General features: G+C 61.1%; 2 protein-coding genes and 1 long non-coding RNA gene across 3 annotated transcripts; 1 reads left to right on the top strand and 2 right to left on the bottom strand.

Annotated features, from left to right (window-relative positions):
* Positions 1–6,087: 6,087 nt before the first annotated feature.
* On the bottom strand, positions 6,088–14,478 carry LOC308528467 (histo-blood group ABO system transferase-like; the record flags this gene model as incomplete). Its single annotated transcript, XM_081104050.1, has 6 exons — positions 6,088–7,505; positions 7,894–8,028; positions 8,469–8,504; positions 9,365–9,421; positions 10,066–10,135; positions 14,451–14,478. The coding sequence occupies 6 exons, from the start codon at positions 14,476–14,478 to the stop codon at positions 6,818–6,820; spliced, it is 1,014 nt and encodes a 337-aa protein (XP_080960176.1). The 3' UTR covers positions 6,088–6,817.
* A 4,187-nt stretch (positions 14,479–18,665) lies between these two features.
* Positions 18,666–25,669, top strand: GBGT1 (globoside alpha-1,3-N-acetylgalactosaminyltransferase 1 (FORS blood group); the record flags this gene model as incomplete). The annotated part of the gene is made up of 6 exons (XM_081104004.1): positions 18,666–18,736; positions 19,259–19,324; positions 21,841–21,891; positions 21,977–22,012; positions 22,198–22,332; positions 23,256–25,669. The coding sequence occupies 6 exons, from the start codon at positions 18,666–18,668 to the stop codon at positions 23,938–23,940; spliced, it is 1,044 nt and encodes a 347-aa protein (XP_080960130.1). The 3' UTR covers positions 23,941–25,669.
* On the bottom strand, positions 20,341–23,236 carry LOC308528386. The gene is made up of 2 exons (XR_013996697.1): positions 22,959–23,236; positions 20,341–21,173 (listed from the first exon to the last, which is right to left on the bottom strand). It is a non-coding gene; the product is annotated as an uncharacterized lncRNA (long non-coding RNA).
* Positions 25,670–25,968: the final 299 nt, after the last annotated feature.

The following is a 25,968-nucleotide window of genomic DNA, read 5'->3' as shown; positions in this document are numbered from 1 at the left end:
GACTGCGCTTCCCTTTTCTGTCCTGTGGAGGGAAACTGTGGGGGCCTGGCACTGCCCCAACCCCCCAAACACAGGCCTTGGGGCACCTCCGCCCTGTGGGCACAGGCAGCAGGAGACCGGACCCACTGCCTGGCACGGGGCCTGGAGTGGCCTGGCCATCGCTCCCCTGGGTGCCCCTTGGGCCCTTCCGCTCAGGTGAGGCAGGTGGTCCTGGCCCTTCCTGACAAACAGCGTCCCAGACGAAGTCACTCCCAAGGAGGGCAGGGGGTCCTACCACAGTCCCAGGGGCCCTGGCTCCTGCTTGAGGCCAGTCCTTTCTCTTCCTTTCCCTTCCTGAGTCCTGCTCAGAGCTGAATGGCGCCTTCAGCGCACAGGCCCAGGTGCAGGTGAGGCCCAGGTGCAGGTGAGGCCCAGAAGCAGGTGCAGGTGAGGCCCAGGTGCAGGTGCAGGTAAGGCCCAGATGCAGGTGCGGGTGAGGCCCAGGTGTAGGTGAGGCCCAGGCGCAGGTGCAGGTAAGGCCCAGATGCAGGTGCAGGTGAGGCCCAGGTGTAGGTGAGGCCCAGGCGCAGGTGCAGGTAAGGCCCAGATGCAGGTGCGGGTGAGGCCCAGGTGCAGGTGCAGGTAAGGCCCAGATGCAGGTGAGGCCCAGGTGCAGGTGAGGCCCAGATGCAGGTGCAGGTGAGGCCCAGATGCAGGTGCAGGTAAGGCCCAGATGCAGGTGAGGTCCAGGTGCCGGTGAGGCCCAGATGCAGGTGCAGGTGAGGTCTTGGTGCAGGTGCAGGTGAGGCCCAGGTGCAGGTGCAGGTAAGGCCCAGATGCAGGTGAGGCCCAGGTGCAGGTGCAGGTGAGGCCCAGGTGCAGGTGCAGGTAAGTCCCAGATGCAGGTGAGGCCCAGATGCAGGTGCAGATGAGGCCCAGGTGCAGGTGCAGGTGAGGCCCAGGTGCAGGTGCAGGTAAGGCCCAGATGCAGGTGAGGCCCAGGTGCAGGTGAGGCCCAGATGCAGGTGCAGGTGAGGCCCAGGTGCAGGTGCAGGTGAGGCCCAGATGCAGATGAGGCCCAGGTGCAGGTGCAGGTGAGGCCCAGGTGCAGGTGCAGGTAAGGCCCAGATGCAGGTGAGGCCCAGATGCAGGTGCAGATGAGGCCCAGGTGCAGGTGCTGGTGAGGCCCAGATGCAGGTGCAGGTGAGGCCCAGATGCAGGTGCAGGTGAGGCCCAGATGCAGGTGAGGCCCAGATGCAGGTGCAGATGAGGCCCAGGTGCAGGTGCAGGTGAGGCCCAAATGCAGGTGAGGCCCAGGTGCAGGTGAGGCCCAGATGCAGGTGCAGGTGAGGCCCAGATGCAGGTGCAGGTGAGGCCCAGATGCAGGTGAGGCCCAGGTGCAGGTGAGGCCCAGGTGGTGGAGGAGGTGAGGCCCAGGTGGAGGAGGAGGTGAGGCCCAGGTGCAGGTGAGGCCCAGGCAGAGGTGGAGGTGAGACCCAAGTGCCAGTGAGGCCTGATTCCGACCCTCTCGGCAGCTGCCTGGCTGCCCATCCAGCCCAAGGTCCTGCCACTGCCCACTGGGAGCAGGGCAGCCCCGCCCCGTCGCCTCAGGCCACCCTGAGTTCACTGGGGGTTGCAGGTTCCCTGGGACTGAAGCAAGTATTTCTGCCTGAGAACAGGACGTTGCTAATGGTCAAGAAAACCTGTGTCTTTTGCTCCAAAGGACTTCCGTGCCCCTCAGGGAGGCCCCCCACCCCCGGGTGTGAAATGCTGGGGCTCCTGGCCCCGCTGGTCCCTCTCCCGGGCAGGGACAGGGCAGTCACCCATTAGCAGAGGTATTTGTCCTCTGAGGTCTGTGTCCTGTGGGAATGCCAGGGTGCTTTGCAGTGGCAAAGGCTCTGATTTCAGGCAGCCATCACCCCCTCCATCTCCGGGGAGTCTCACTTACCCGGATACCCCACCCACTACCATGAAGCCCCAGCCCCTCCCTGAGCCCGGGCACCCACCCTGTCCTTCCTCCTGTGTGAGCCGGGCACCTCTCGGTCACTCCGTGAGAGGAGTCTCCCGTGACTGGCAGCCACGGACGGGCTTCTAGCTGGACCCTCATCCCCTCCACTCCAGGCCCTGCTCCTCCTCCCTGCCGCCCTGAGGGGTCAGCCCCAGGTTTCCATGCCCCTGCTTTCCCAAAACAAGGCTCAGCGTGACCCCGATGTAGGAAACTGCCCGACACCTTACAATCGTGTGACGTTAGACCGAGAACCTCCACTCCTAGATCCCGTCCTAAATAAACAAGGGAAGGTGTATGGACGCAGCGGTTCCCTTCAGCACGACGGGGGAGGGAAAATCGGCCCATGTTCCGCTGCAGGGGCTCCAGAAACTGCTGCGGGGGCACAGACAATGCCCACGAACAAGAGGGAGGCTGGCAGCGCCCACCTCCGGGAAATGAGCTTCCGGAAGAGCACACGCCCCAGAATCCTCCCGCCTGACACCCACAAGTGCACACGCACACGCATGAACACACACAGGCACACACACATGCACCATGGGCGCGGAACACAGCTACACACGTGCACACACTGGGAAAGGACTGGAACAGTGAGCACCCCTGTCGCCCTTCTCCCCAGAAGGATCTTGTTTTTACTTGGTTTGGCATTCATTTAGAACCCATCATTGCTCTATAACAAATGCTTATGGTCCTTTTACAAGTAAAAGCTAGCCCAGCCCGGCCGGTGTGGCTCAGGGGTTGAGCATCGACCAATGAACCAGGAGGTCAGGGTTCTATTCCTGGTTGGGGCACAGGCCCGGGTTGCTGGCTCGATCCCCAGTGTGGGGTGAGTAGGAGGCAGCCGACCAATGATTCTCTCTCATCGTTGATGTTTCTATCTCTCTCTCTCCCTTCCTCTCTGAAATCAATAAAAATATATTTTTAAAAAAACCTAGCTCAGCTTGGTGTGGCTCAGTAATTGAGTGTGGACCCATGAACCAGGTCAAGGTTTGATTCCTGGTCGGGCCACATGCCCGGGTGTGGGATGTGATCCCAAGTAGGGGGCATGCAGGAGACAACTGTTTCTCATTGATGTTTCTATCTTTCCCTCTCCTTCCCTCTCTCTGAAATCAATAAAAAATATATGTAACCGCTCGCCGAGGCCCTCACCCGCCCGCCATGGCCCTCACCCGCCCGCCATGGCCCTCACCCGCCCACCATGGCCCTCACCCGCTCGCCAAGGCTCACCAGGAGAATATACTTAAGTACTCGCAGGGTTTGATTATGTAATTATGCTGAGGAGGCTCTGAGAGCTGCCAGGTGCCCGCCCTCGGGGTGTTTGCAGAACCAGCTGGGCCAGAGCTCCGCTCCTGCCCAGGGATGAAGCTGGCAGCCTGGGCTCCTCGCAGGCCCCTCATGGCCAGGCCCCCATGCACCCCTCCCTCCGCCGTCAGGCTGCTTTGGCTGCCAATCCACGGGCACAGCGCCCGCCCTGCCTCACCTGAGCTCAATCCCTGATGGGGTGACGCCGCCGTTGCCCCATTTTGCTTCCATTAAAAATGTCTGTGTGTTTCCAACCCTCAGCAACCGGCTTCCGCCAGCGGAGGCAGCCTCCGCCCTGGGCAAGGTCACCCCGAGGAGACCAGTGCCTGTGGCGGCCACAAAGGTGGCTGTGAGCACAGGGGCTGAGGTTGGGGCCACACGAAGGCTCCAGGGTCCTCACAGCCTGGCAGGCCGCCCATGGGACCCCGCTCAGAGGGGAGGGACGCCGCCTGGGCGGGGAGGGGCCCGGGTGCTGAGATGGCGCCGCTAGGATCGCCCTGGCTGAGCCTGACTGGCTCCCGCTGGCATCAGCAAAGCCCCCTGGGCCACCGCATCAGCCCGCAAACAGGAGCAGGAAGCCGGCCTCTGAGGGTCTCCCCGTGCTGTGCGCTCCCTCCTCCTCCAGAGGGAGCCACCGAGGCGGAGGGGAGGGGAGGGCGGTGCGCGATGCGGGCTCACTAGGTGCCTCCCAAAGCCGGTGCTGGCTGTTCGGGTGGATGTTGGACGAGAGGTCCGGCTCGTTCTTCCAAGAACACACAGTGCAGTGGCTCTTCGTTCCCAACAACAGGAAGGCAACGGAAACGAACACACCATTTCTCCCCCCGCAGATGGGCACACCGTCCGCAGGCCGGAGGCACTGGGCTGGGCTGGGAGCAGGGGCTGCACCCGAGGTGGGTGTGGAAGCCGCAGCATCGGGAGGGACCTGTCTTGTCCCCACAGGTCGGGAGACACAGGGACCCGCAGCCCCAGCTCGGTAACTCGGGCACACCGGCCACCTGCACAGCGACCTACATGCACCATGGCTCCGGGGGCAGAGCCTACAGGGCAGAGGGCGGGAGGGCCTGGGTTACGGCGCCCGGGCTGCTGGGACGCCAGGCAGCACGCAGCTCGCCCTCGCTCTCGCTCTCGCTCTCGCTCTCGCTCTCGCTCTCGCTCAGAGCTTGTGCTTTTATTTACATAAAGAAACAAAAAATGACACAGCTGATGAGGGAACTGGGTGTGGCAGACATCTTTATGCTGAGCCTTGAACTTCAAGCTAACACCCGGCCGGCTGGTGTGGCTCAGTGGATTGAGCATCGATCTGTGAACCAAGAGGTCCCGGGTTTGATTCCCAGTCAGAGCACGTGCCTGGGTTGTGGGCTTGATCCCCAGTAGGGGGCGTGCAGGAGGGAGCCGATCAATGAGACTCTCTCATCATTGCTGTTTCTCTCTCTCCCTCTCCCTTCCTCTCTGAAATCAATAAAATATATATCTATAAAAAGCTAAAAAAAAATAGGATAAGTAGAAAGAGATGTGACTAAGACTTTTTACCTTGTAATGGTTTATCTTTTTAACACGTTAGTGACATATTACCTATTCAAAGGTAAAATTCGAAATGATTCAGTTTAAATTTGTTAGCTCTGTTATTTTATTGCGCAGAGTGCAGTGGAATAAGCATCCTAAAGATTCTCTGTCCTCTGCCTGCTTGTTCATTCATTTGTGTGGAGGAACTGGGGTATATTGTAAGCAAATGCAACAACGGATCTCACTGAAGGCTTCACGCAGGTGTCTGGATGCAAAGGAGACCGAGTGACTCATAGGTCTTCACTCTAACACAGTGCCTAGGTTTTCAGGTGGCCATGCTTCCAAACATACGTTCTTTCCTCGTGAGCAGACAGAAAAGAGCACTGTTACATGCACTTAAATGCACATGAGGACGTGCTGGGTTATCCACACTCACAGCGAGATCAGCGTCACTCTCCTCTGTGCGCCTGCCTCTTGGGAGAAAACGGGACTTTCTGGAAAGAGCATCAGGCGAGTCTTATCTCAAATCCAGGCGTTACCACTTACTATCTACCTTATTCTTTTAAGCCTCAATTTTCTTACTTAAAATAAAAATAATGAGGTAGAAGAGGGTAGAGGGGGGCCAAATGGTGATGGAAGGAGACTTGACTTTGGGCGGTGAACACACAATACAATATACAGATGATGTGCAATGGAATTGTGCGCCTGAGATCTATTTAATGTTATTCACCAATGCCACCAAAATAAATTCAGTAAAAATTAAAATTAAAAAAATATATATATTTTAAAAAGTAAAAGCTACATAATGCACTTTCTCCCTAGATGAGTAGTACACGAACACTGAACACCTGCCTTTAATATTTCAGAACTATAAAGTCACATGCATTGCAGAAACTTAGACAAGGAGACGATAAGAGATTCGCAAGTCCCGCCCCAGAGGTGACCAGCATGAGTGGTTTGTGGGCATCTCAGGCTCCGCCTCTCTTTCTGTCTGTCTGTCCGTCTCTGTTACACGCAGACTCCTTTACACATGTGTCTGCCCATTGCAATCACACGTGCATGGGCTAATGGGTGGGGTCCTGGATGCAGCAGGTTCCACGTGTCTCACCTAAGAGGACCCTGAGGTCTGTCTGTGGGCACGTGGAGACCTGCACCCACGGCAGCAGCCGCTCGGCTTGCCGCGTCCGTGTGGACCAGGATCGATGGGTCCAGCCCTCTCCATGCACGTGGATTCCAGTTTCTGGCAATTTCACCAGCGCTCTGATGGGTAGTCTCGAAAACACATCTTTTTTGAAAAAATATATTTTTATTGATTTCAGAGAGGAAGGGAGAGGAGAGAGAGAGAAACATCAATGATGAGAGAGAATCATTGATTGGTTGCCTCCTGCACTCCTCACACTGGGGATCGAGCCCACAACCTGGGCATGTGCCCTGACCGGGAATCGAACCATGACCTCCTGGTTCATAGGTTGACGCTCAAAAATACATCTTTGAAAAATTGTGCAAGAACGCTTTGGGGTGGCCTCCTCGGACGGGGCTGCGGGAGGTGCCGCCCGTGGGACCTGCGGGCCTGCACTGTCCTCCAGAGGGCCCCGCCCACCTCCCTCCGCACCTGCTGGGGCCTGGGCTTCCTTTCGTAGGAAGTGCCCATGTGCCCCTCGGCCTTTTTGAAAACACTGGCTTTCTCAGCACACGGGAGGCGAGGGGCGGGGGTGGGGTGGGGTGGGGGAGGGGAAACCTTTCCCTGGAGGGACTTCATCTGGGACGCTGTTTGTCAGGAGAGGCTGGGACCAAGTGCCTCACCTGAGCGGAAGGGCCCAAGGAGCACCCAGGGGAGTGATGGCTAGGCCGCTCCAGGCCCCGTGCCAGGGAGTGGGTCTGGTCTCCTGCTGCCTGTGCTCAGGGCGGAGGTGCCCCAAGGCCTGTGTTTGGGGGTTGGGGCAGTGCCAGGCCCCCACAGTTTCCCTCCACAGGACAGAAAAGGGAAGCGCAGTCGTACCCAGCCCTCCCCGCGCCCGGGCTTGCCCCTCAGTTGCGGATTTGCTGATGGTTCTTGGGCACCGCCATGAACCTCAGCTTCCTCATGACGGCCGGCCGGCCCAGCAGCTGCTCGTCCCACAGGTACTCCGGGGACAGCACCTTGGTGGGCTTGTGGTCTAGCAGGTACCGGTTCAGGTGGCTCTCGTCGTGCCAAACGGCCTCGATGCCATTGGCGCGGTCGGCCATCATGGCCTGGTGACAGGCCTTGGTGAGCTGCTGAACCTCGGCCACCGACCCCCCAAAGAGCGCCCCCATGTAGTAGAAGTCGCCCTGGTCCCGGGGGATGTAGGCCTGGGACTGCGGCCGGCGCTCGTAGCTGAAGGCCTGGCGGGCCGCCCTGTAGAAGCCGGGGTGCAGGGTGCCGAAGAGCGGGGACAGGATCTCCACGCCCACGTGGTCGCTGAAGCGCATGTCCACGTCCGTGCAGATGAGAAAGTCCACCTCCCGCCGGAAGCGCCGCTCACAGAAGTCGCTGATCATCTGCATGCGGCTCATGGAAATGTCCTGCCAGCGCGCGGCGCCCGGGACCTCGAGCACCACCAGGCGGCGGCCCTCCCCCAGCGCCACGCTGGGCACGTCGGCCGGCCGGTCGGTGAAGACGTAGTAGCGGACCCTGTGCCCCGCCATGAAGTGCTGCTCGGCCGTCTCCAGGAAGCGCTGCAGGAAGACCATGTACCTGCGGGGGCGGGGGGGGGGGGGCGGGGGTCACGGGAGCCAGGCCAGGCCCCACCTGGGCCACGCAGCGCGTGCACCTTCTTCCAGGGACCCACTCCCCTGGCCGCGCCTGAGCGGGAAGCCTTGGCCTCCCTAATCCTCTGCTCCCGGAGATGGGGGGCCAGCAGCACCCCATCATATGGAGGAGGGCTGAGGCTCCGGGGGCGGAGCAGGGGCAGCGCCTCGGTGAGTAGAGCCGGACCTGGGTCCCACCTGAGCTGTGCTCCCCTCACCCCCAGGTCCCCATCTCCTGGCTGACCCCATCCCGTTATGCCTGGACACAGGACAGACCCTCCCTGACCTGCCGCTCCCACCTCCGCTCTCTGCCCTCCGTCCTGCCACCCACTCACTTCTTGATGGCAAACACGGTGAGCCCGACCGTGACGTTCTGGAGCCGGAACTGCTCGTTCAGGATGTCAATGTTGAAGGTCCCCTCCCAGACGATGGGCGCCAGCCACGGGGTCAGGACCAGGACGTCTTTCCTCCTGCGCCGACAGCCCACAGCCACGGTGAGCGGGCGGGAGGGGACACACTCCACCCGTGCTCCCTGCCGCCCCGGGCGCCCCACTCGGCCCCACGCCCTCGGCGCCCAGGCGGACCATCCTTCCAGAGGACGTGGCATCTGCAAGCAGCCCGCCTGCTGCCAGTCCAGATGCAAACGTGGGAGATCCCCCCTTACCAGCTCTGCACCCTGAGGACCCGGGGCGGCGGGACCTGCCGGCCAAGGGGACCCCCTGCAGGAAGGCCCCCCCTCCAACTGTCTTGGTGAACAGAGGACAGAGAACAGGGGGAAGCGCAGGGGGGAGCACAGACTCTGTGGGCTCCAGGCTCAGAGCCCAGGCCGCCAGAGCACGGAGTGGGCAGAGCCAGGCCCGGGAGCGAGGTCCCATCGGGAGTGACGGTGAGCTTCAATAAATGTACTCACGAGGGTGTCAGCGCCATGGGCTGCGGATAAACCATCCTGAAAAACAGCACAGCGCGGCCTGAGTTCGGGGAGACCCGTGGACGCCGCCGGCAGGGCAGGGTGGCTGCTGAGAGTGCCAGGCTGTGCCCACTCCCCGGACACGGAGCCCGGGCGCCTCCGCAGGCACCTTGGGAAGGCTGGGCCTCTGCGTGTCGCTTCCCCGCGTGTGCACGGGGCCCTGGATCTAAAGGCCTCGGGCTTTGCCTCCCTCTGACCCGAAGCGGTGGGATCCCAGGGTCCCGCCTCGGTTCACTGTGGGCGGGAGGGCCGGGAAGTGCCCTCTGGGTGGGTGGGTGCCCCAGGAGGGAGCTGGCCCAGGGGAACGGCCCTCAGACAGCAAGGGGCTCTGCTGGGCTCTGCTGGGCGACAGGAACACCCTGACGTGGCCGTCACGGGACCGGCTCCAACAGCGGCTGCGGCTCCGTCAGGGGCCACAGCCTGGGCCGTGTGTGCGCAGCGGCCAGTCCCAACCGAAGCCTGTGGAGGCCCGAATGTGGGCCAGCGGGCCGTGGGTCATTGTAAAATGCCCGCCATGTGCGCTCCGGGATGCAGTTAAAGTAGGGCGTCTGCCTGGCTGCTGGGGCTCGGTTAGAGCATCGTCCCAGGCACCAAAGGGTCGTGGGTTCGATTCCTGGTCAGGGCACCCAGAAGCGGGAGGTCAATACTGAAGCCAGACGTGTGGAGTCAGTCCTGCCCAGGTGACCCTTCAAGGTCAGGGACTTGGCCGAGCTGCTCTGAGTGTGGGAAGAGGGAAGAGACAAGCAGGAGGCCCTGACCCACCGATGGGGGGCTGGGTCCTCAGAGCATGGAGCAGTGCCCAGGCTGTCAGGGCACGTGACCCGCCCTCACTCACTCACCCTTCGACTTCTGGTCTGGTCTCCAGCATCGGGATTCTTGGGCTCAGGACCCCCATGCTGTGGAAGAGCCCCCCAAAGGCCCTTGTTGAGGAGCTGGTCTGGGACGGCCTGTCTACCTCCCCACGCAAAGCAGATGAGCCAGGTCATGACCCCAAGCTCCCCAGAGCAGCTGCCCTCGGGCAGGGCGGGGGCCAGTCTCCCCAAAGCTCAGGTGACCGGTCCCAAGGAGGGGCAGTCACTGCGGCCAGTGCCCCCATGCGAGCCCCTGCGCGGCTGGAGCGGGTCCCGTGCATGGCCGGCTGGTCCGAGGCTGCCCCCGGACGGGTTCCTGGCAGGGCCCTGCCCCAGGGGAGCGGCCGTGACCTCACTCCCCGCTTCCAGGACCTTCTCCACCTGGGAGCGGCTGACAGTGTGGCTTCCGCACTCGCAGCCACGCAGCGGAGGGGTCCTGGCCTCGGCCGACTCCCCACTAGTGACGTGGGGGGAGCACAGCTCACCCACAAGGTGGGGCCTCAGTAGGAGGGAGTGTGATGCCGGGCGGTGGCCGTGAGGCAGCTGTCACCAGTCCCGGCACTACAGTTGTGATCCCGGGGTGGCAGGATTGGGGGGAACAGCTCAGGGCACCCCACTGGGATCCGATTGGCTCCTGCTGCTGCTTCCCGCAAGCCGGGCAGACCCAGAGGGTCTCGCACGCTTCTTACCCAAAGAGGACGAGGACGAGTGTGACCAGGAGGAAGGCCAGAGGTCGAAGTGAGCGGCACGTATGTTTTACTGGAAAACAGGGTGGAAACCCGGTCACTCTAGCCCAGTGGTTCTCAACCTTCCTAACCCCGCGACCCTTTAATACAGTTCCTCATGTTGTGACCCAACTGTAAAATTATTTTCGTTGCTACTTCATAACTGTCATGTTGCTACTGTTATGAATCGTCATGTAAATATCTGATATGCAGGATGGTCTTAGGCGACCCCTGTGAAAGGGTCGTTCGACCGCCAAAGGGGTCGCGACCCACAGGTTGAGAACCGCTGCTAGCTGCTCCTGCCTCCAAGCCCTCCTCTGTCTGGCTGTGCTGGGGACCCTGGCCCGGCCCCGCCAGGAGAGCCGCCCCTCACAGGGCGAGTTTGGAGCAAAACTGGAGCCCCTTTAAGACCCAGTCCAATCCCGACGTTTGTCCGTCTCCTTCAGAGGGGCCCACAGTTCTTCCTCCCAGCACCCCCCAAGGGACCCCCAATTCCCAGATGCCCGGCCTCCCCAGGCCTCTTTCCACTGAGCCCCCCATTTCCTCGGAGACTGACATGACCCCAGGGGCATGAGCAGGAGGACGGCCGCTGCCCCCCATCCTCTCAGCAGGGGGAAAGAATTTCCTTTCAGTTTTGAAAATACTATTCCATGTTTCCTTTTAAAAACATTCAACATACACACTTATCTGAGGTATCATTTATAGCCGATAAAACGTATGCATTTTAAGTACGGAGGTTGATGAGTATTTACCAATGTGTACACGTGTGTAACCACTGCCCCAGCCAAGCCAGATGCACAAGTTCCCTCCTGTCCCTGGGCAACAAATACCCCCCCACTCCCCGTCCCGCCCCAGCTTCCCTCACAGGTTCCCCTGCAGCGCAGTGTCTGAACGCGATCAGATAAACGCGCTCCTGCCTGGCGTTATTCACACACCATCTTTAAGATTCTTCCTGCTGTTGCCTGCACCAGGAGTTGGTCCTGGGCCTCTGGGAGCAGGCCCGGGTCAGCCGCTGCCTGTGCCCGCCTGGGGCCACTTGGTAGGAGCTGCAGAGTGCTCTGTGGGGCAGCTGCCTGAGCTGGGAGAGGCTGTGCTGTGACCAGTGCTGGGCATGGGGTTGCTTAGCAGGAGGCACAGGTAGGCTGAGGCCGGACGCTGCTGGTTTGGGGCTTTTTGAACCTTTGAGAGACTTTTAGAAAAGTCCACAGGGCCGGCCCAGGCCTGTCTGCCAACCATTTAGACAACCCAGAGGAAATGCACACGTGGTTGGAAGACTCACACGAGAAGGGAACAGGACTACATGGCTGTGACACGGGTTTAAGCAAAGAATTCTTACAGCCGAAACCGGTTTGGCTCAGTGGATAGAGCGTCGGCCTGTGGATTGAAAGGTCCCAGGTTCGATTCCGGTCAAGGGCATGTACCTGGGTTGCGGGCACATCCCCAGTGGGAGATGTGCAGGAGGCAGCTGATCGATGTTTCTCTCTCATCGATGTTTCTAACTCTCTTATCTCTCTCCCTTCCTCTCTGTAAAAAATCAATAAAATATATTTTTTTTAAAAAAAGAATTCTTACAGATGACACCGAAAGCAAAAACAATGAGAGAAGAAAAAAGTTAAAGAGGAGTTAATCGAAATGAAAGCTTTTGGACGGGGGGGGGGGAGACGGGACTGGATGACAGGTGAAGAGAGCAGCCAAAGGACATATATGTGCAACCAATGGACACAGACAACAGTGGGGTGATGGCCAGGGGCGGGGGTGGGGGCTGAGTGGAGGTGGGGAAAGGGGGAGGAATGGTGGGCATCTGTAATAGTGTCAACAATAAAAGCTTTTTAAAAACTTGTGCACTTCAAATACACCATTAAGAAAGTGAGCCCGGCTGGCGTGGCTCAGTGGTTGAGCGTCCACCTATGAATCAGGAGGTTGGGGTTTGGTTCCCAGTCAGGGCACATGCCCGGGCTGCAGGCTTAATCCCCAGTAGGGGGCGGGCAGGAGGCAGCCGATCAATGATTCTCGCTCATCATTGATGTTCCTCTCTCTCTATCCCTCTCCCTTCCTCTCCAAAATAAAAAAAAATAAACCCTAAAGCATAGAAACAACCAAAATGCCCATCAATGGGTGATAAACAGACAATGGTACCCACACAAGGAGATTATTCAGCAATAAACATGAATGCAATGCTGATACACACTACGACCTTGCAAACGTGCGTCTAAGAGAAGGAAGTCAGAAGCAAAAGACCACATATGCCTTGAGATGAACATATGATGCATGTGCGAGTCCAGAAAAGGTAAAGCTGTAGAGACAGAAAGTGGCTGAAAACGGGCAATAGAGAATTAGGGCGCTGAAGGGGAAATTCTAAAATGTATTACACATATCTGTAAATTGACTAAGCATAATTTAATATTACACATAAAACAGGTAAATGTTATGGCATATAAATGTTTTCAATAAAGTTATTTTTTAAAAGTGCCACCAGAACCTAGCCGGTTTGGCTCAGTGGATAGAGCGTTGGCCTGCAGACTGAAGGGTCCCGGGTTCGAGTCCAGTCAAGGGCACATGCCTGGGTTGCAGGCTCCCAGCCCGCATTGGGGGCATGCGGGAGACAACTTGATGGGGAGCATAAGACATTTTGGGGGCTAGCAATCTGAATTTGTCCCGGTAAGCTGCTTTCTACTGCACTCTCTTGCTAGCCGAAAATTAACTCCATTTGTGAAAGAATGTAGGAGACCCTGTACCTAAGTTAATCAATGCCCCTAATGCACATTCCTGAAGTCACTGGCCCTTCCTTAATTATCTGGTCCTGCAAGAGCTGTTTACCTAAATACTCTAATTTACAAGGACCACAAACCAAGGATGTAACAGCTTAGCTAGAGGGAGGTCACTGGCGCCATCGCCATCGAGGATGGACATTAGCTACAATCTAAGTTAACCATCCAACTGGCTCTTGGGGGCGGCGGTGGGGGGGGGCATGAGAGTCCAGTGCAGAAGAAACAAAGGAACTCAGGGATATATAAAGAGAAAATCTCATTGTCCACGTGGTGCAGGATCTGTCCCCTGAACCCGCAGCGCTGCTTTGAATAGAGGTTTTTCCTGAACCTCAGAGTGTCCAACAGTCTCTTCCGCGCCAATTCCATAAATTCCATATTCCATAAAACCAAACGATGTGTCTCTCTCACATCGGTGTTTCTCTCTCTTTCTCTCCCTCTCTCTAAAAATCAATGGGGAAAATATCCTCGGGTGAAGATTAAAAATAAAAACGTGCCACCAGTAGGAGCTCATTGGCCCTAAGCTAACGGAAGAGAGAAGCAGGTGTGTTCGGTGTAGGGCTCAGTAAAGACGGACTTGAAGTTCTGCTTGTGATTCCGCGTGAGCCTCTGCCCCACTCGTTCCCCCCAGACCTGCCACAGCCAGGGAGCTCCCCCTCTTCCTCGGCAGCCTCCAGGGCAGCCAGCCCGCCTGGCCTCCCCCACCCCCCCAAAGCGGAGGTGAGGCCTCTGCACTATTTTACGCCCTCCTGAACCCAACCCCAAAGTTCTGTCCTCAAATGTGAACACAGGAACTGAGCTGAATGAATGGGCCATTTGTCCCCTGTGGCCTCCTGGGTCCCGGTTCTCTGGCCCATTCCCAGCCTGGCAGTGGCACCCAGTGCTCACGTGAGTGTCTGCTCTCCGGGCACAGCTCCCACTGCGCACTAAGCATGCCAACTCTGCCAGGCGACAGCAGGTGTGCAGGTGACTGGTGACTAAGGCAAAGGGGCAGGACTGGGGGGGGGGGGGGCAAGAGCGGCCCCAGGGCCTTCTGGAGGGGAAGGGAGCGCCCACCAGGGGTCAGCCTCCGGAATCCCAGTTCAGGGAGAGAAAGGCCAGTGTGTGTCAGGGAGGGGTGGGAGCCCAGGAGGCGTGGCTCAGTGGTTGAGCAACGACCTCTATAAACCAGGAGGTCCTGGTTTGATTCCCGGTCAGGGCACATGCCGGGGTTGCTGGCTCGACCCCAGTATGGAGCGTGCAGGAGGCAGCCATCAATGATTCTCTCTCATCATTGATGTTTCTATTTCTCTCGCCCTCTCCCTTCCTCTACGAAATCAATTATATATATTTTAAAGAGAGAGGGTGTGGGAGATTCCTGGAGACGGATGCGCTGACCGCAGGGCCACCGGACCTAGCCAGGACCAGAGTACCAGGACCCCGAGGCCAGCCGGCCGCCGCCCCCAGGCAGTGCGACCCCGCCCGCTCTGCTTGCTGGGTCCCGAGCACCTGGGCTCCCAACGGGGCTCAGCGATCGGGGTGCCCGGTTCCCCGGTCAGGACTCTTCCCGCCCAGGCATCGCGGGGCGCTGGGGCCGCCACTCACCCGCCTGCGCCCGCAGCAGCTGAGCCATCCCGGAGCCCCAGGGCGGAGCCTCGGTCCCTCCGCGCTGCCTGGGCGTCCGCCCTCCGAGGCCTGTGAGAACGATGCCGCGGCCCCGGCGGCCACGCGCGCCCGCTCCCCTCGAGGCTGGGACTCTCGGGCGCCCCACCCCGCAAAGTGACAGCGGGGATCGGGGGGACGCGGAGGGTCCCCAGAGGAAAACCTGGGTCCGGAGGGCCCCGGCCAGGTGGAGGGGCGGGGCCTCCTCAATCGGCACCAATGAGGCCGCGCGCCCCTCCCAGCCCCGCCCCCTCTCCGCCCCCGGACGCCCCGCCCCGCGCCCGGGCTGGGAGCAGCCACCTGTCCCCGCCCCCGACGCCCCAGCGCAGTTCTCGGGTTCCACCTGCAGAGCCGCGCCCCGCCCTGGCTCCCGGGGCTCGCACCGGTCCGAGCCTCCACAATCCGCCTCCCCAGTCTCGCCCCGAGGTGGAGTCCCCGGCTTCGCCCCCTGGGCCCCTCGCTGTCCCGGGACCCGGTGGAGCGCCTGCTCCCTGCCCTCGGGCTGCGCCCGGCCTGCGGGGCCTCTGACCGGGGGCGGCGGCCGCCCAGGCGGAGGTCGGGGAGGAAGGGGCATCCTGGGGGCGGGCGGGAGGACCGTGAGAGCCCTCCCCTCCCCTCCCCTCCCCTCCCCTCCCTGCCGGCTCCGGCGCCTTTCCCGAGGCTTCGCCCTGCTCTTCCGGGCGCACCCAGGAAGTGCTAGTGACCCCGCTCCTTTCCAGAGGAGGAAACTGAGGCAGGGCCGGGAGGTGAGGTCAGGTGTGGTGCTCAAGTTCGTATTCCTCCCTCCCCCGCCTCCACTCACGTTCTCTGCATCTGCCCTGGGCGCACGGGGCCCGCAGGAGCCTAGTCTCCGGGGCTCGGTGCTCCCCTTCCTCCCCAAGCCCCTCCCGCCTCTCCTGCCCTCGGTTACCTGCTGAGGACCAGGTCCCCTCCCGCAGGAAACCAACCAGGGGGGCGGGGCCCTGGGACTCTGCATCCTGAGGAAGAGAGGCTGCTCCCCCCGCCCCCCCACACACTCCCCAGGAGCAAGGGCTCCGTCCTGCTAGGGGTCCCCAGCCTGCAGGGAGCTCCTGGGGAGGGTACGCCTCACTGCCTGGCCCTTGGCAGGGCCCTGCTCTGCTGAATGAGTCACGGGAACCGTTGTCGCACTCCGTTATGCCGGGCATTGGCTTATTGCTTTTCCTGTAGGAACTCATTCATCTCCACCTGACTCCTGCCTTTAAGAGGAACAGGGCTCCGGGTCAGAGACCAGGGACGCTATTGGCTGCACAGCAGAAAGCACAGCCTCGCGACCCCAGGGCGTCCCGTGCCCGGAGCCCCAGGAACCTTGCTCGGGCCTCTGCCTGAGCCACCTGAGCACTGAGTCTGTGGAGCGGGCACACGGGTCTCAGGGCGCAGAGCCCATCCGCCCGCCGGCCGAGCGGGGTGTGTTCTGCTGGCCGCATTCACACTGTGCCTGTGGGAGTCCCGTGAGCGTCTGTGGGGAGAATGCGTGGGTGAGCGCCAGCCGCACAGGGTCGCCCTCCTTCTGTCCCCCCCCCCCACCTCCATCTTAAGAACCCACTGATCTTTTTTCTGTCTCCATAGTTTCGCCTCTTCCAGAATGTCATAGAGTTGAAATCATCTAGTATGATTTTTAGATAAATGTCGCTCACCTAGTGATGTGCATATAAGGTTGTTCCATGACTTTCCATGGCTTGGAGTTCATTTATTCTCAGTGCTGGACAGGCCACCAGGCCACCGTCAGTACACACTGCAGTTTACCTAGTCACCACTGACGGACATCTTTTTTGTTGTCATTAATCCCCATCCGAGGATATTTGTCCACTGATTTTTAGAGAGAGCGGAAGGGAAAGGGAGAGACAGAAACATCAATGGGAGAGAGACGTATCGATTGGTTGCCTCCTGCTCGCACCCGGACCAGGGCTGGGGAACCTGCAAACAAGGGTAGGCTGGTATGTGCCCTTGGCCGGAATTGAACCTGGGACTCTTCAGGTGGATGCTCTATCCACTGAGCCAAACTGGCTAGGGCTGAAGGACGTCTTGAAGGCCTCCAGGTGTTGGGCAGTTATGAATAAAATGTCTATAAACATCCCTGGGCAGGTAAATGCTTTTTGTTTTTTTAAAAACATACTTTTATTGATTTTAGAGAGAGAGAGAAACATCAATGCTAAGAGAGAATCATTGATCTGCTGCCTCCTGCAGGCCCCACACTGGGGATCGAGATTGCAAACCCGGCATGTGCCCTTGATTAGAATTGAAACCGGGACCCTTTAGTCTGCAGGCCAGCGCTCTATCCACTGAGCCAAACCAGCTAGGGCGGCAGGTAAAGGTTTTCAGCTCCTTTAGATAAATGCCAAGGAGCACCACTGCCTGATCCTATGGTAAGAATTTGTCCACTTTGGGAAGAAACCGCCAAACTTTTTTTCTCAAGTGGAGGTTCCATGCGGCATTCCCACCAGCTACGGCTGAGAGTGCCTGGAGTCCCTGTCCTCCACAGCCGGGCCAGCATTCGGGCGGCTCGGGGCCTGGGCCAAGGAGGACCGACCCTAACCGAGAGGCAGGCGACGCCCAGCGGCTTTTCTCCCGGTGCTCCGATGCTCTTCTGCACACATTAACGTCCCCCCCCCCCCCCCATCGTTGCTTCTTAGGCCTGGTCCTGAGTTCCCGGACCCGCTCTTCTCGCCCTGGAGCCCGGCCTGGGAGGGCGCAGACCAGACAGGCAGTGGAGAGCAGAGCCCAGCGGAGCCCAGCGGAGCCCAGCGGAGCCCAGCGGAGCCCAGCGGAGCCCAGCGGAGCCCAGCGGAGCCCAGCGGAGCCCGCGCGCGGGGAGGCCGGGGCGGGTCTGCGGCCGTGGGAGGAGCGGCGGCCGTCGGGCGGGGCGCGCGGGCTGGTGGGAGGGGCTGCGTCCGTAGGAGGGACGAGCCGCTCGCTGACCCACCCGGCCCCGCCCCCGGCAGCCGGCCTTCTGTCCGCCCATCGGCGCTCCGCCCCGGGCGCCAGGGGCCACGGGGTCATGCGGGGGGACCAGGCGAGCCGAGCCGAGCAGAGCCTGCTCTCCAGGTCCGGGTGAGCCCCCGCGTCCGTCCTAACGCCGGTCTGGCCACTAGGGGTGAGTGTGCACCCCGCGGGGACCGTGTGCTCCCTCCGCCCCACCCTGTGCGCGCCCCGCGCCCGCACTGACTGGCGGAAGTCGAGGTGCGCGCTCGGCCCAGGCTCCTGGGGGCGCCCCGGGCTGGGGCGGACTGGGCTCCGGCCGGGCTCTGCGTTAGCGGAGCGGCCCCGGCGTCTTGGGCCCCGCGGGTGGTAGGGTCTAGCGGAGCCGAAGAGGAGGCGGGGGCTTGGAGGACGCTGCGCGCCCTGGCCGCGTGGGAACCGAGGCCCGCGGAGGGAGGCAGCGGGAGCGGGCCACCGACACTCCAGCTCCGGGATCTTTCTCCGACCTCGGGCGGACCCCCGCCGGGCTGCCTGGGTCCCTGGATCCCTGTGACCCGGGCCGAGCCCAGCGCTTTAGCCCTTCCCCGCGCGTCACCCTCAGGGGCGGGGCGTGTTGTCCTTCCTCCCCGCCGACCCAGTCCCTTCACCCGGGAGATCCCCGAGGCTGCGTGCGGCGGCCAGAGTGACTTGTCACGTTGCTGAGCCAGTGAGGGCTGGAGCGGCCCCGCGGCCCCTGCAGGGACCGGCCTCGCCTCCCGGAGGAATGCGCTGCTGCACCCCGCCCGCCGCCCGGGAATCGCGGCCATGTGCGGGCTGTGCGGGCTCCGGGTCCTCGGGGTTGCTCTCTGGGATGCTTCTCCAAGTCCTGCCCAAACGCCCGGCTCTCGCGCTGTCGCCCCACTCTGGGGGTCTCTTCTCCCCGTCGTGGGAGGAGTTTTGAGGGAGACCCGAGAGCCCAGGCTGGCACAGCTGCCGGCTCAGCTGAGCGCTGAGCTCCTGAGGGCTGGCGCCTGGGGTCCACATTCCCCTGTCGGGCCGCGGGAGTGGGGTTGGAGGGGGAGTGGGGAGGGAAGGAGGGGGCTGGGCCACCAGGATGGGCAATGCCTCTGAGTAAGGAACTTCTTTGCAGGTGTTCCCGCAGGACACAGGCTCTGAGAGAGGAGGGCTGATCGGCTCAGCACACCCACCCTCCGCAGGTGCCTAGAGGGTGCGGCACCCGCCATGCGCTGCCGCAGACTGGCCCTGGGCCTGGGCCTCTGCCTGCTGGTGGGCGCGGCCCTCTGCGCTCTGTGGTGAGCATGCCCAGGGCGCCCTCCAGCCCCACCTCAGACTCCTCTCTTGGCATCTCAGCCCCCAAACCTGACCCGTTCAGGGCATGCCCACCTCTCCCGGCACAGCTGTCCCCCAACCCCAGGAAGACCCAACGAGGCTTCTAGATTTTGCCTGGGACTGGCCTCCTGGCCTTAGCACGTGCTCTTCCCTCTGCCTCCCTGCCCTTCTAGCCCCCTTGACCAGGAACTCCTGGTGATACTCCCAGTTCGCGCTGTGCGTTCCTGGGCTGCCCCTCAGCACACCGGCCTCCCTCGTGTGGGCGGGGCTGGAGTCAAGAACACCACTGCCCCAGGGATGAATGACGTCAGGGGTGACTAGTGCCCGCATGCTGGACGCCCAGGAGGCCTTGTCCCTCGCGGTCAGCCAGACCAAGGCGCCATGGGGACCGCAGATGCTCCCCGGGGCCTTTGCTCCCCCCACCAGTGTGCACCAAGGGGTTCCAGCCTCTGGGCCCTCGAATCAGTGGTGGTTTTCCTTCCCAGGGTATATGCCGACGACTGGCTGCCGTTCTCCTATGTCCCCTATTACCTCCCCTGCCCAGAGATCTTGTAAGTACGGGGCTGGGAGAACTGGGGGCCCGGAGGGCTGCACGGAGTGGGGGAGATGGGGGTTTTTAAGGCCATCTGTCTACAGGGTCTTGGGTCCAAAGCTCACAATCAGTGTGATAAGTGTTTGGTAAAATATGGGCTGCCCTGTTTCAGTGTCTGTCCCTGCAACACCCGCTCCGCAGCCAGGCCTTGAGCATGTTGCGTAGCTCCGAGCCTCACTTGCCGCATCTTTAAGATGGGATGGTCCAGGTGCCCCTCACGGCTCCTGGGGTCACGGAGTGCCAAGGTGCCTGAGTAGCCTGGGGTGGCACCGGCCTCCGAGTGGGCGCTCAGGAAACAGTGCTTTGAGGACTTGACCATTTTGCTCAGCTCTGTTCGCTGTGGACTCAAGGAGCAAATTAACATGTGACCGAAGTCTGGCGCCCGTCACACACCTGACTGACAGCTTACAGTGCAGAAGTGGGTTGGGACAGAGTCCCGGGGGCATCCGGCCCCCGCCTTGTGTTCCATGACAACTAAAGGGAAGTTTAAAATCTGAGCGCAGACTATTGAGGAACAAGGCGTGTTTTATTATCATGAAAACATGAATATCGCACGGCCAGGGGGCTCGGTTGGAGGGTCGTCGCTGACACCAAAAAGGTTGTGGGCTCAATTCCCAGTCAGGGCACATAACGAGGTCGTGGGGGTTCAATCCCGGGACTGGGTGCGTGGGAGAGGCAACTGATCGATGTTTCTCAGGCCGATGTTTCTCTCTTCCTCTCTCTAAAATCAATAGGAACAGCACTGGCAGGTGTGGGTCAGTAGTTAGAGCATGGGCCCTTGCACCGAAGGGCTGCAGGTTTGATCCCCGGACCGCCAGGGCTTGTGTGGGAGGCCGCTAATCAGTGTGTCTCCCTCTCCCTAGCCCTGCCCCCCCTCCCCCTCCTACCGTCCTTTTCTCTAAAAAATCAATGCAAAATATATCCCCTGGTGAGGATTAAGATAGATAATAATAAAGTAAAACCAATACACACATGTCCTCAGGTGAAGATTAAAAACATTTCAAGCACAGAATATAGGAAATTAGGAAGCCGGAGAGCCGAGAGGACTTAGCAGCAGCGCTGGTGGGTCCCACTGACCTGAATTCTGCTCCCGTGTCAAAGTTCGCTGTGGCGTGTTGCTTGCCGTGCTTTCTAAAGGATCAGATTGGGCATCTAGTTGGTTCTGAAAGCAGAAAGGCTCCTTGCCGTTGAAAATGGTTGTGGCCGCAGATGACAACCGGTGGAACGGGAGCGGTAAACGGAACCTCCCAACAAGGGGAAGCCCGCGCCGGCCGCACAGGTGAACTTCACCAAACATTCACAGGACGAACACGCCTTAAACCAGCCCAGCAAACTCAAGAGGAAACACTCCCACGCTCACCTTCCGAGGCCAGCGTAGTCCTAATTCCAAACCAGATAGAGACATAACAAAGAGAGAAGTACAGGTCTATATCCCCGATAAACATAGCTGCAAAAATTCTAAACCAAACAGTCGCAAACCGGATCCGGCACTATATTAAAAAGATCATACACCACGATCAAGTGGGATTTACTGCGGGATGCAAGGCGGGTACAGTATTAAAAACAGGAACGTTGTGATTGTAATGTTTTTGCGATTTTGTCCTGTTTCCCGGAAGTGGCTTTATTTTCCGGCCTGTGCTCGTCCTCTTCGGGGTCCCCGCCAGTTCATTGCACCGGGGCCCGGTTCCCGGTTCCCCAATGTGCTGCCTGAGTTCGTAATGAGCAGCCTTGGACATAAAGCCTTTGCCGTATTCAAGGTCCTTTTATTTGATGTGTTCCCTTCTTGGGCCAGAGGACATGGAGAGGTTCTTGTTTTAATAGATTTTGATTTTTTTTTACAGAGAGGAAGGGAGAGGGATAGAGAGTTAGAAACACCGATGAGAGAGAAACATCGATCAGCTGCCTCCTGCACACCCCCTACTGGGGATGTTGCCTGCAACCAAGGTACATGCCCTTGACCGGAATCGAACCCGGGACCCTTCAGTCCGACACTCTATCCACTGAGCCACACTGGATACGGCCAGGGAACACCCCACACCCCCTGACACTGCCCCTGGGCCCCTACTGGCAGGACAGGAGCTAGAAAAACTAAGACCAGCCCTCCCCCCAGCTCCCCATGGATGGCTCCCAGGCCTCTTTCCCACAGGCCTCCATGGGTCCCCTTTCCGCTCCCAGCCCCCCTCTCCCTTTGGCCCGCCTGCGGTCCCGTCATCACCCTTGGCCGAGCATTTTTGCTGTGTTTTTTTCTTTCTCCGGTCTGTCCATCTTTGGGTTTTACCGAGTTATTTTTCTGGACACCAACCACCCTGCCACTCGGTGACCCTGGGCAGACGCTTCTGTCGCAGCCCAGCCCCTGCAGAGCAGGCAGAGCCGCGGGGAAGGTTCCGGGTTGTGCCTGCCCCGTGGGTGCTGGGTTAGCCTCAGCTTCAGCCTGCCACCGCCTGGCACTGACGGCTCTCTCGCCTCTGCCCACAGCAACATGAAGCTGCAGTTCCGGGGGGAGAAGCCGTTCCAGCCCGTGGCACGGTAAGCAGACTGTCCTCCCGGCTCTGTGGCCCGGGGGGTGGGGGTGGGGGGCGCCTCCCTCACCACCGGCCCTTCTCGGTTGCAGGTCGCAGTACCCTCAGCCGAAGCTGCTGGAGCAGAGGTGGGTGCAGCCTGGAGACCGGCGATGAAAGGGGGGGAGCTTTGTAGTTACTACCGTCCCCCCCTCTTCCACCTGGGGATGCTGAGGCCCGGAGACGGGGACGAAGCCGCCGGGGTTCCACGGCGTGGGTGGCAGGGCCAAGGTGAGCCCGCGGTGCTCACAGGGAGGGACCACCCCACTGCCAGGCCCACAGAGCTGCTGACGCTCACGCCCTGGCTGGCGCCCATCGTGTCCGAGGGGACCTTCGACCCGGAGCTCCTGCAGCTCATCTACCAGCCGCTGAACCTGACCATCGGGCTCACGGTGTTCGCCGTCGGGAAGTGAGTCGGGGGCGGGTGGGGGAGGGGTGTCCTCTCTGAGCCACGGGAGCTTCCAGTCTGGGGTGAGGCAAGGCCGGGACGCAGCAGCCCACGCAGCCTCCCTGAACCAGGTGCTGCGCAGGGGGTGGCAGAGAGGAGCGGGGGCTGGTGGACAGGGCTTCCTGGAGGAAGGGGAGGGGGCAGCCCCGGGGAGGGAACCGCAGAAGCCCGTGTCAGAGGCCCCGCACCCCTCTCCGCTTCTCCTGGACAGTCAGGCAGGCAGGAAGGAGTGGGAACCCCCTAGACCACCGCATAGAAGTGGGGGTCCATGTCCAGGCCACCAGCAGGTCCAGAGACCCACGCTGAGCCGGCCCCGCCCTCAGGCCCCTCTCTTCCCCACCCTCTGCTGCCTGCTCTCTGGGTTTCTCCTGTTCTCCTCTCTCCTCTCACGTGGCTTTTCCTGTAAGAGCCACCACCTGGCAGCTTCCCTCTGGGTCCCTTGCTAGGACTCGTGAGAGAGGGACCGTGATGGGCCCCTATGGCCGAAAGTGCTGGCCAGATGGTGGGTGAGCCCTGGTCCAATCAGCTGTGGCCTGGAGGGGGGAGCCCTGTCGTTTCACCTGCCCTGGGCCCCCAGCACCACTCACCTTCCTTTGAAGCAGCCACTGCCCTGCTTGGTCCCTTTCCCCTCTCCGTGACGCAGCGTCTCTGCCTGTACAGTGGGTCACGGTGGAATCCCTCAGACCCGCTGGCACTGAGAAAGTGCTCAGTCAGAGGCGGGCTTGTGATGTGACCGTCAGCGCCTCAGTCATTCTGCAGAGGCAGGTGCTATGATGGTGGCATTTGCCAGACGAGGACCCCTAGGGTCAGAGTGAGTGACAGGGCACGGTGGGGGCCTGGGCAGGGCGCTGCCGGGCCACCGGGATGACAGGCTCTTGCACCAGGTACACGGGCTTCGTCCAGCGCTTCCTGGAGTCGGCCGAGCAGTTCTTCATGCAGGGCCACCGGGTGCGTTACTACGTCTTCACCGACAAGCCCGCGGCCGTGCCCCGGCTCCCGCTGGGCCCCGGCCGCCTCCTCAGCGTCCTGCCCGTCCAGAAGCACTCCCGCTGGGAGGAGATCTCCACGCGCCGCATGGAGACCATCAGCCGGCACGTCGCCCAGCGGGCGCACCGGGAGGTGGACTACCTCTTCTGCGTGGACGTGGACATGGTGTTCCGGAACCACTGGGGCCCGGAGACCTTGGGAGACCTGGTGGCCGCCATCCACCCCGGCTACTACGCCGCGTCCCGCCAGCACTTCCCCTACGAGCGCAGGCATGTTTCCACCGCCTTCGTGGCGGACGGCGAGGGGGACTTCTATTATGGCGGGGCGGTCTTTGGGGGACGGGTGGACAGGGTGTACGAGTTCACGAGGGGCTGCCACATGGCCATCTTGGCGGACAAGGCCAATGGCATCATGGCGGCCTGGCAGGAGGAGAGCCACCTGAACCGCCGCTTCATCTCGCACAAGCCCACCAAGGTGCTGTCCCCTGAGTACCTCTGGGACGACAGGAAGCCCCAGCCTCCCAGCCTGAAGCTGATCCGCTTCTCGACGCTGGACAAGAACACCCACTGGCTGCGGAGCTGATGGTAGAGTCGGGGCTGCCGTGGACGGGGACTCAGTGGAGCACCCAGCAGCCCCAGGGAGCACCCAGCTTACTCCAGAGGAGCACCCAGCAGCCCCAGGGAGCACCCAGCTTACTCCAGAGGAGCACCCAGCAGCCCCAGGGAGCACCCAGCTTACTCCAGAGGAGCACCCAGCAGCCCCAGGGAGCACCTAGCTCACCCCAGGGGAGCACCCAGCAGCCCCAGGGAGCACCCAGCTCACCCCAGAGGAGCACCCAGCTCACCCCAGGGAGCACCCAGCTCATCCCAGGGAGCACCCAGCTCACCCCAGAGGAGCACCCAGCTCATCCCAGGGGAGCACCCAGCAGCCCCAGGGAGCACCCAGCTCACCCCAGAGGAGCACCCAGCTCACCCCAGGGGAGCACCCAGCAGCCCCAGGGAGCACCCAGTTCACCCCAGGGGAGCACCCAGCAGCCCCAGGGAGCACCCAGCTCACCTCAGGGGTGCACCCAGCTTGCCCCAGAGGAGCACCCAGCAGAGCACCCAGCTTGCCCGGCAGTGCCTCACTTCCCACGCCTTAGCTGAGACCTGCCCTGCCCGGCCTGCCTCCCTGTCAGGAAAATCCAACGGGAAAGAGCCGGGAAGGGCCTTTATACACTGTAAAGGGCTGTGCCCACATGAGAACGCAAACCTCGAATGTCTCCTAAGAGGGGGACAGGGAGGGGAGACTAGTGGTGAAGAGGGCAGGCCCAGAGGCTCCCACAGACGTGCCTTCGGCGGCTCTGCAGCCTGCCCTGCTCAGCGCCTGCGTTCCCACCCCTGCCCCCTTTTGCTGCCTGTTGCCCTTCGAGCTCACTTGTCACTGCTGGTTGTGAAGGGCACCCAGGTCCCCTTTTCCCCGGCCGCAGGGCTCCCGGCACTGCGATGTCCCCCAGCCAGTCCTCACTCAGGACCCCCTCTGGTTTCCAGTCCAGCTGCACCCACTCCCCATGCGGCCTCCCTGGCCCTGCCGCCTCTTTTGTAAGAAGGCTGGGGCAGTTTTCATATAGGTGGAGCCTGCTGGGCCCTAACCAGGGCTTCCCACCTGTGCATCTGAGAGCACCTTTGTCGCGGAGAGGAGCGGTGGAGGGCAGGAAGGGGTGCGCTCTAGCCACATCCGGATGGGCACCCACCCTGGAGAAGCTGGGTGCCAGTCCGGAGCCCACTCCTCCTGCAGCACGTGGTCTGGCTGGTGATCGCCAGGGTCGGGCAGACCGAGGGACCAGTATGAGGAGAAGCCTGGGCTGGCGAGGCCCTGGGGTGCTTCCAAGGCAAAGGGACAGGGTGGGCCCGTGGCCCGTGTGTCCCCAGGGAGGCAGGTCTGAAGCAGGGCTGTGGAAGGAGCAGGCCCTGCCCACTGCAGGTCCGAACCCCGGCCAGTCTGACCCCAGCGGCTGTGCCTGCCCCGGAGCCCGAGCCCAGCCTTGATTTTGTAATCTGTCCCTCGCTTACAGTGCGTCTGCCACTTGAAAACTTCAGAACCACCCGGCCAGTGTGGCTCAGTGGTTGAGCATTGACCTATGAACCAGGCGGTCATGGTTTGATTCCCGGTCAGGGCACATGCCGGGCTGTGGGCTCAATCCCCAGTGTGGGACGTGCAGGAGGCAGCCGATCAGTGATTCTAGTTCATCATTGATATTTCTCTCTCTCTCCCTCTCCCTTTGTCTCTGAAATCAATAAAAATATATATTAAAATAAACTTCAGAAACCCCAAACTGATCTGTCCTGGCAAGATTGGTACCTGCAGTTCAGATCTGAGCCTGTCAGAAGGGCTGCTGGGCTGTCTCCAGGCCCTCCTGCTCCCTGCTGGGTCAGGCTGGGCCTCACCCCACCCCCTCATCCTTCCCATCGTGGAGCACCCCGGCCTTCAGCTCCTTTGAGGGGAGAGCCTGGACCCTGGTTAGGTCCCAGGAGTTGGGTTCTGTCACTGGTATCTCAGGGCCATGCCCTGGGATGGGGACCAGGGTCAGCCATAGTCCCCAGGGGCGTGAGACCCGGCTGAGAAGTCTCC

This window comes from Myotis nattereri, assembly GCF_964212035.1.
Source record: "Myotis nattereri genome assembly, chromosome: 12".
Lineage (NCBI taxonomy): Eukaryota > Metazoa > Chordata > Mammalia > Chiroptera > Vespertilionidae > Myotis > Myotis nattereri.
The sequence above is the reverse complement of the archived record's forward strand: the minus strand, read 5'-3'. Positions and strand labels throughout refer to the sequence as shown.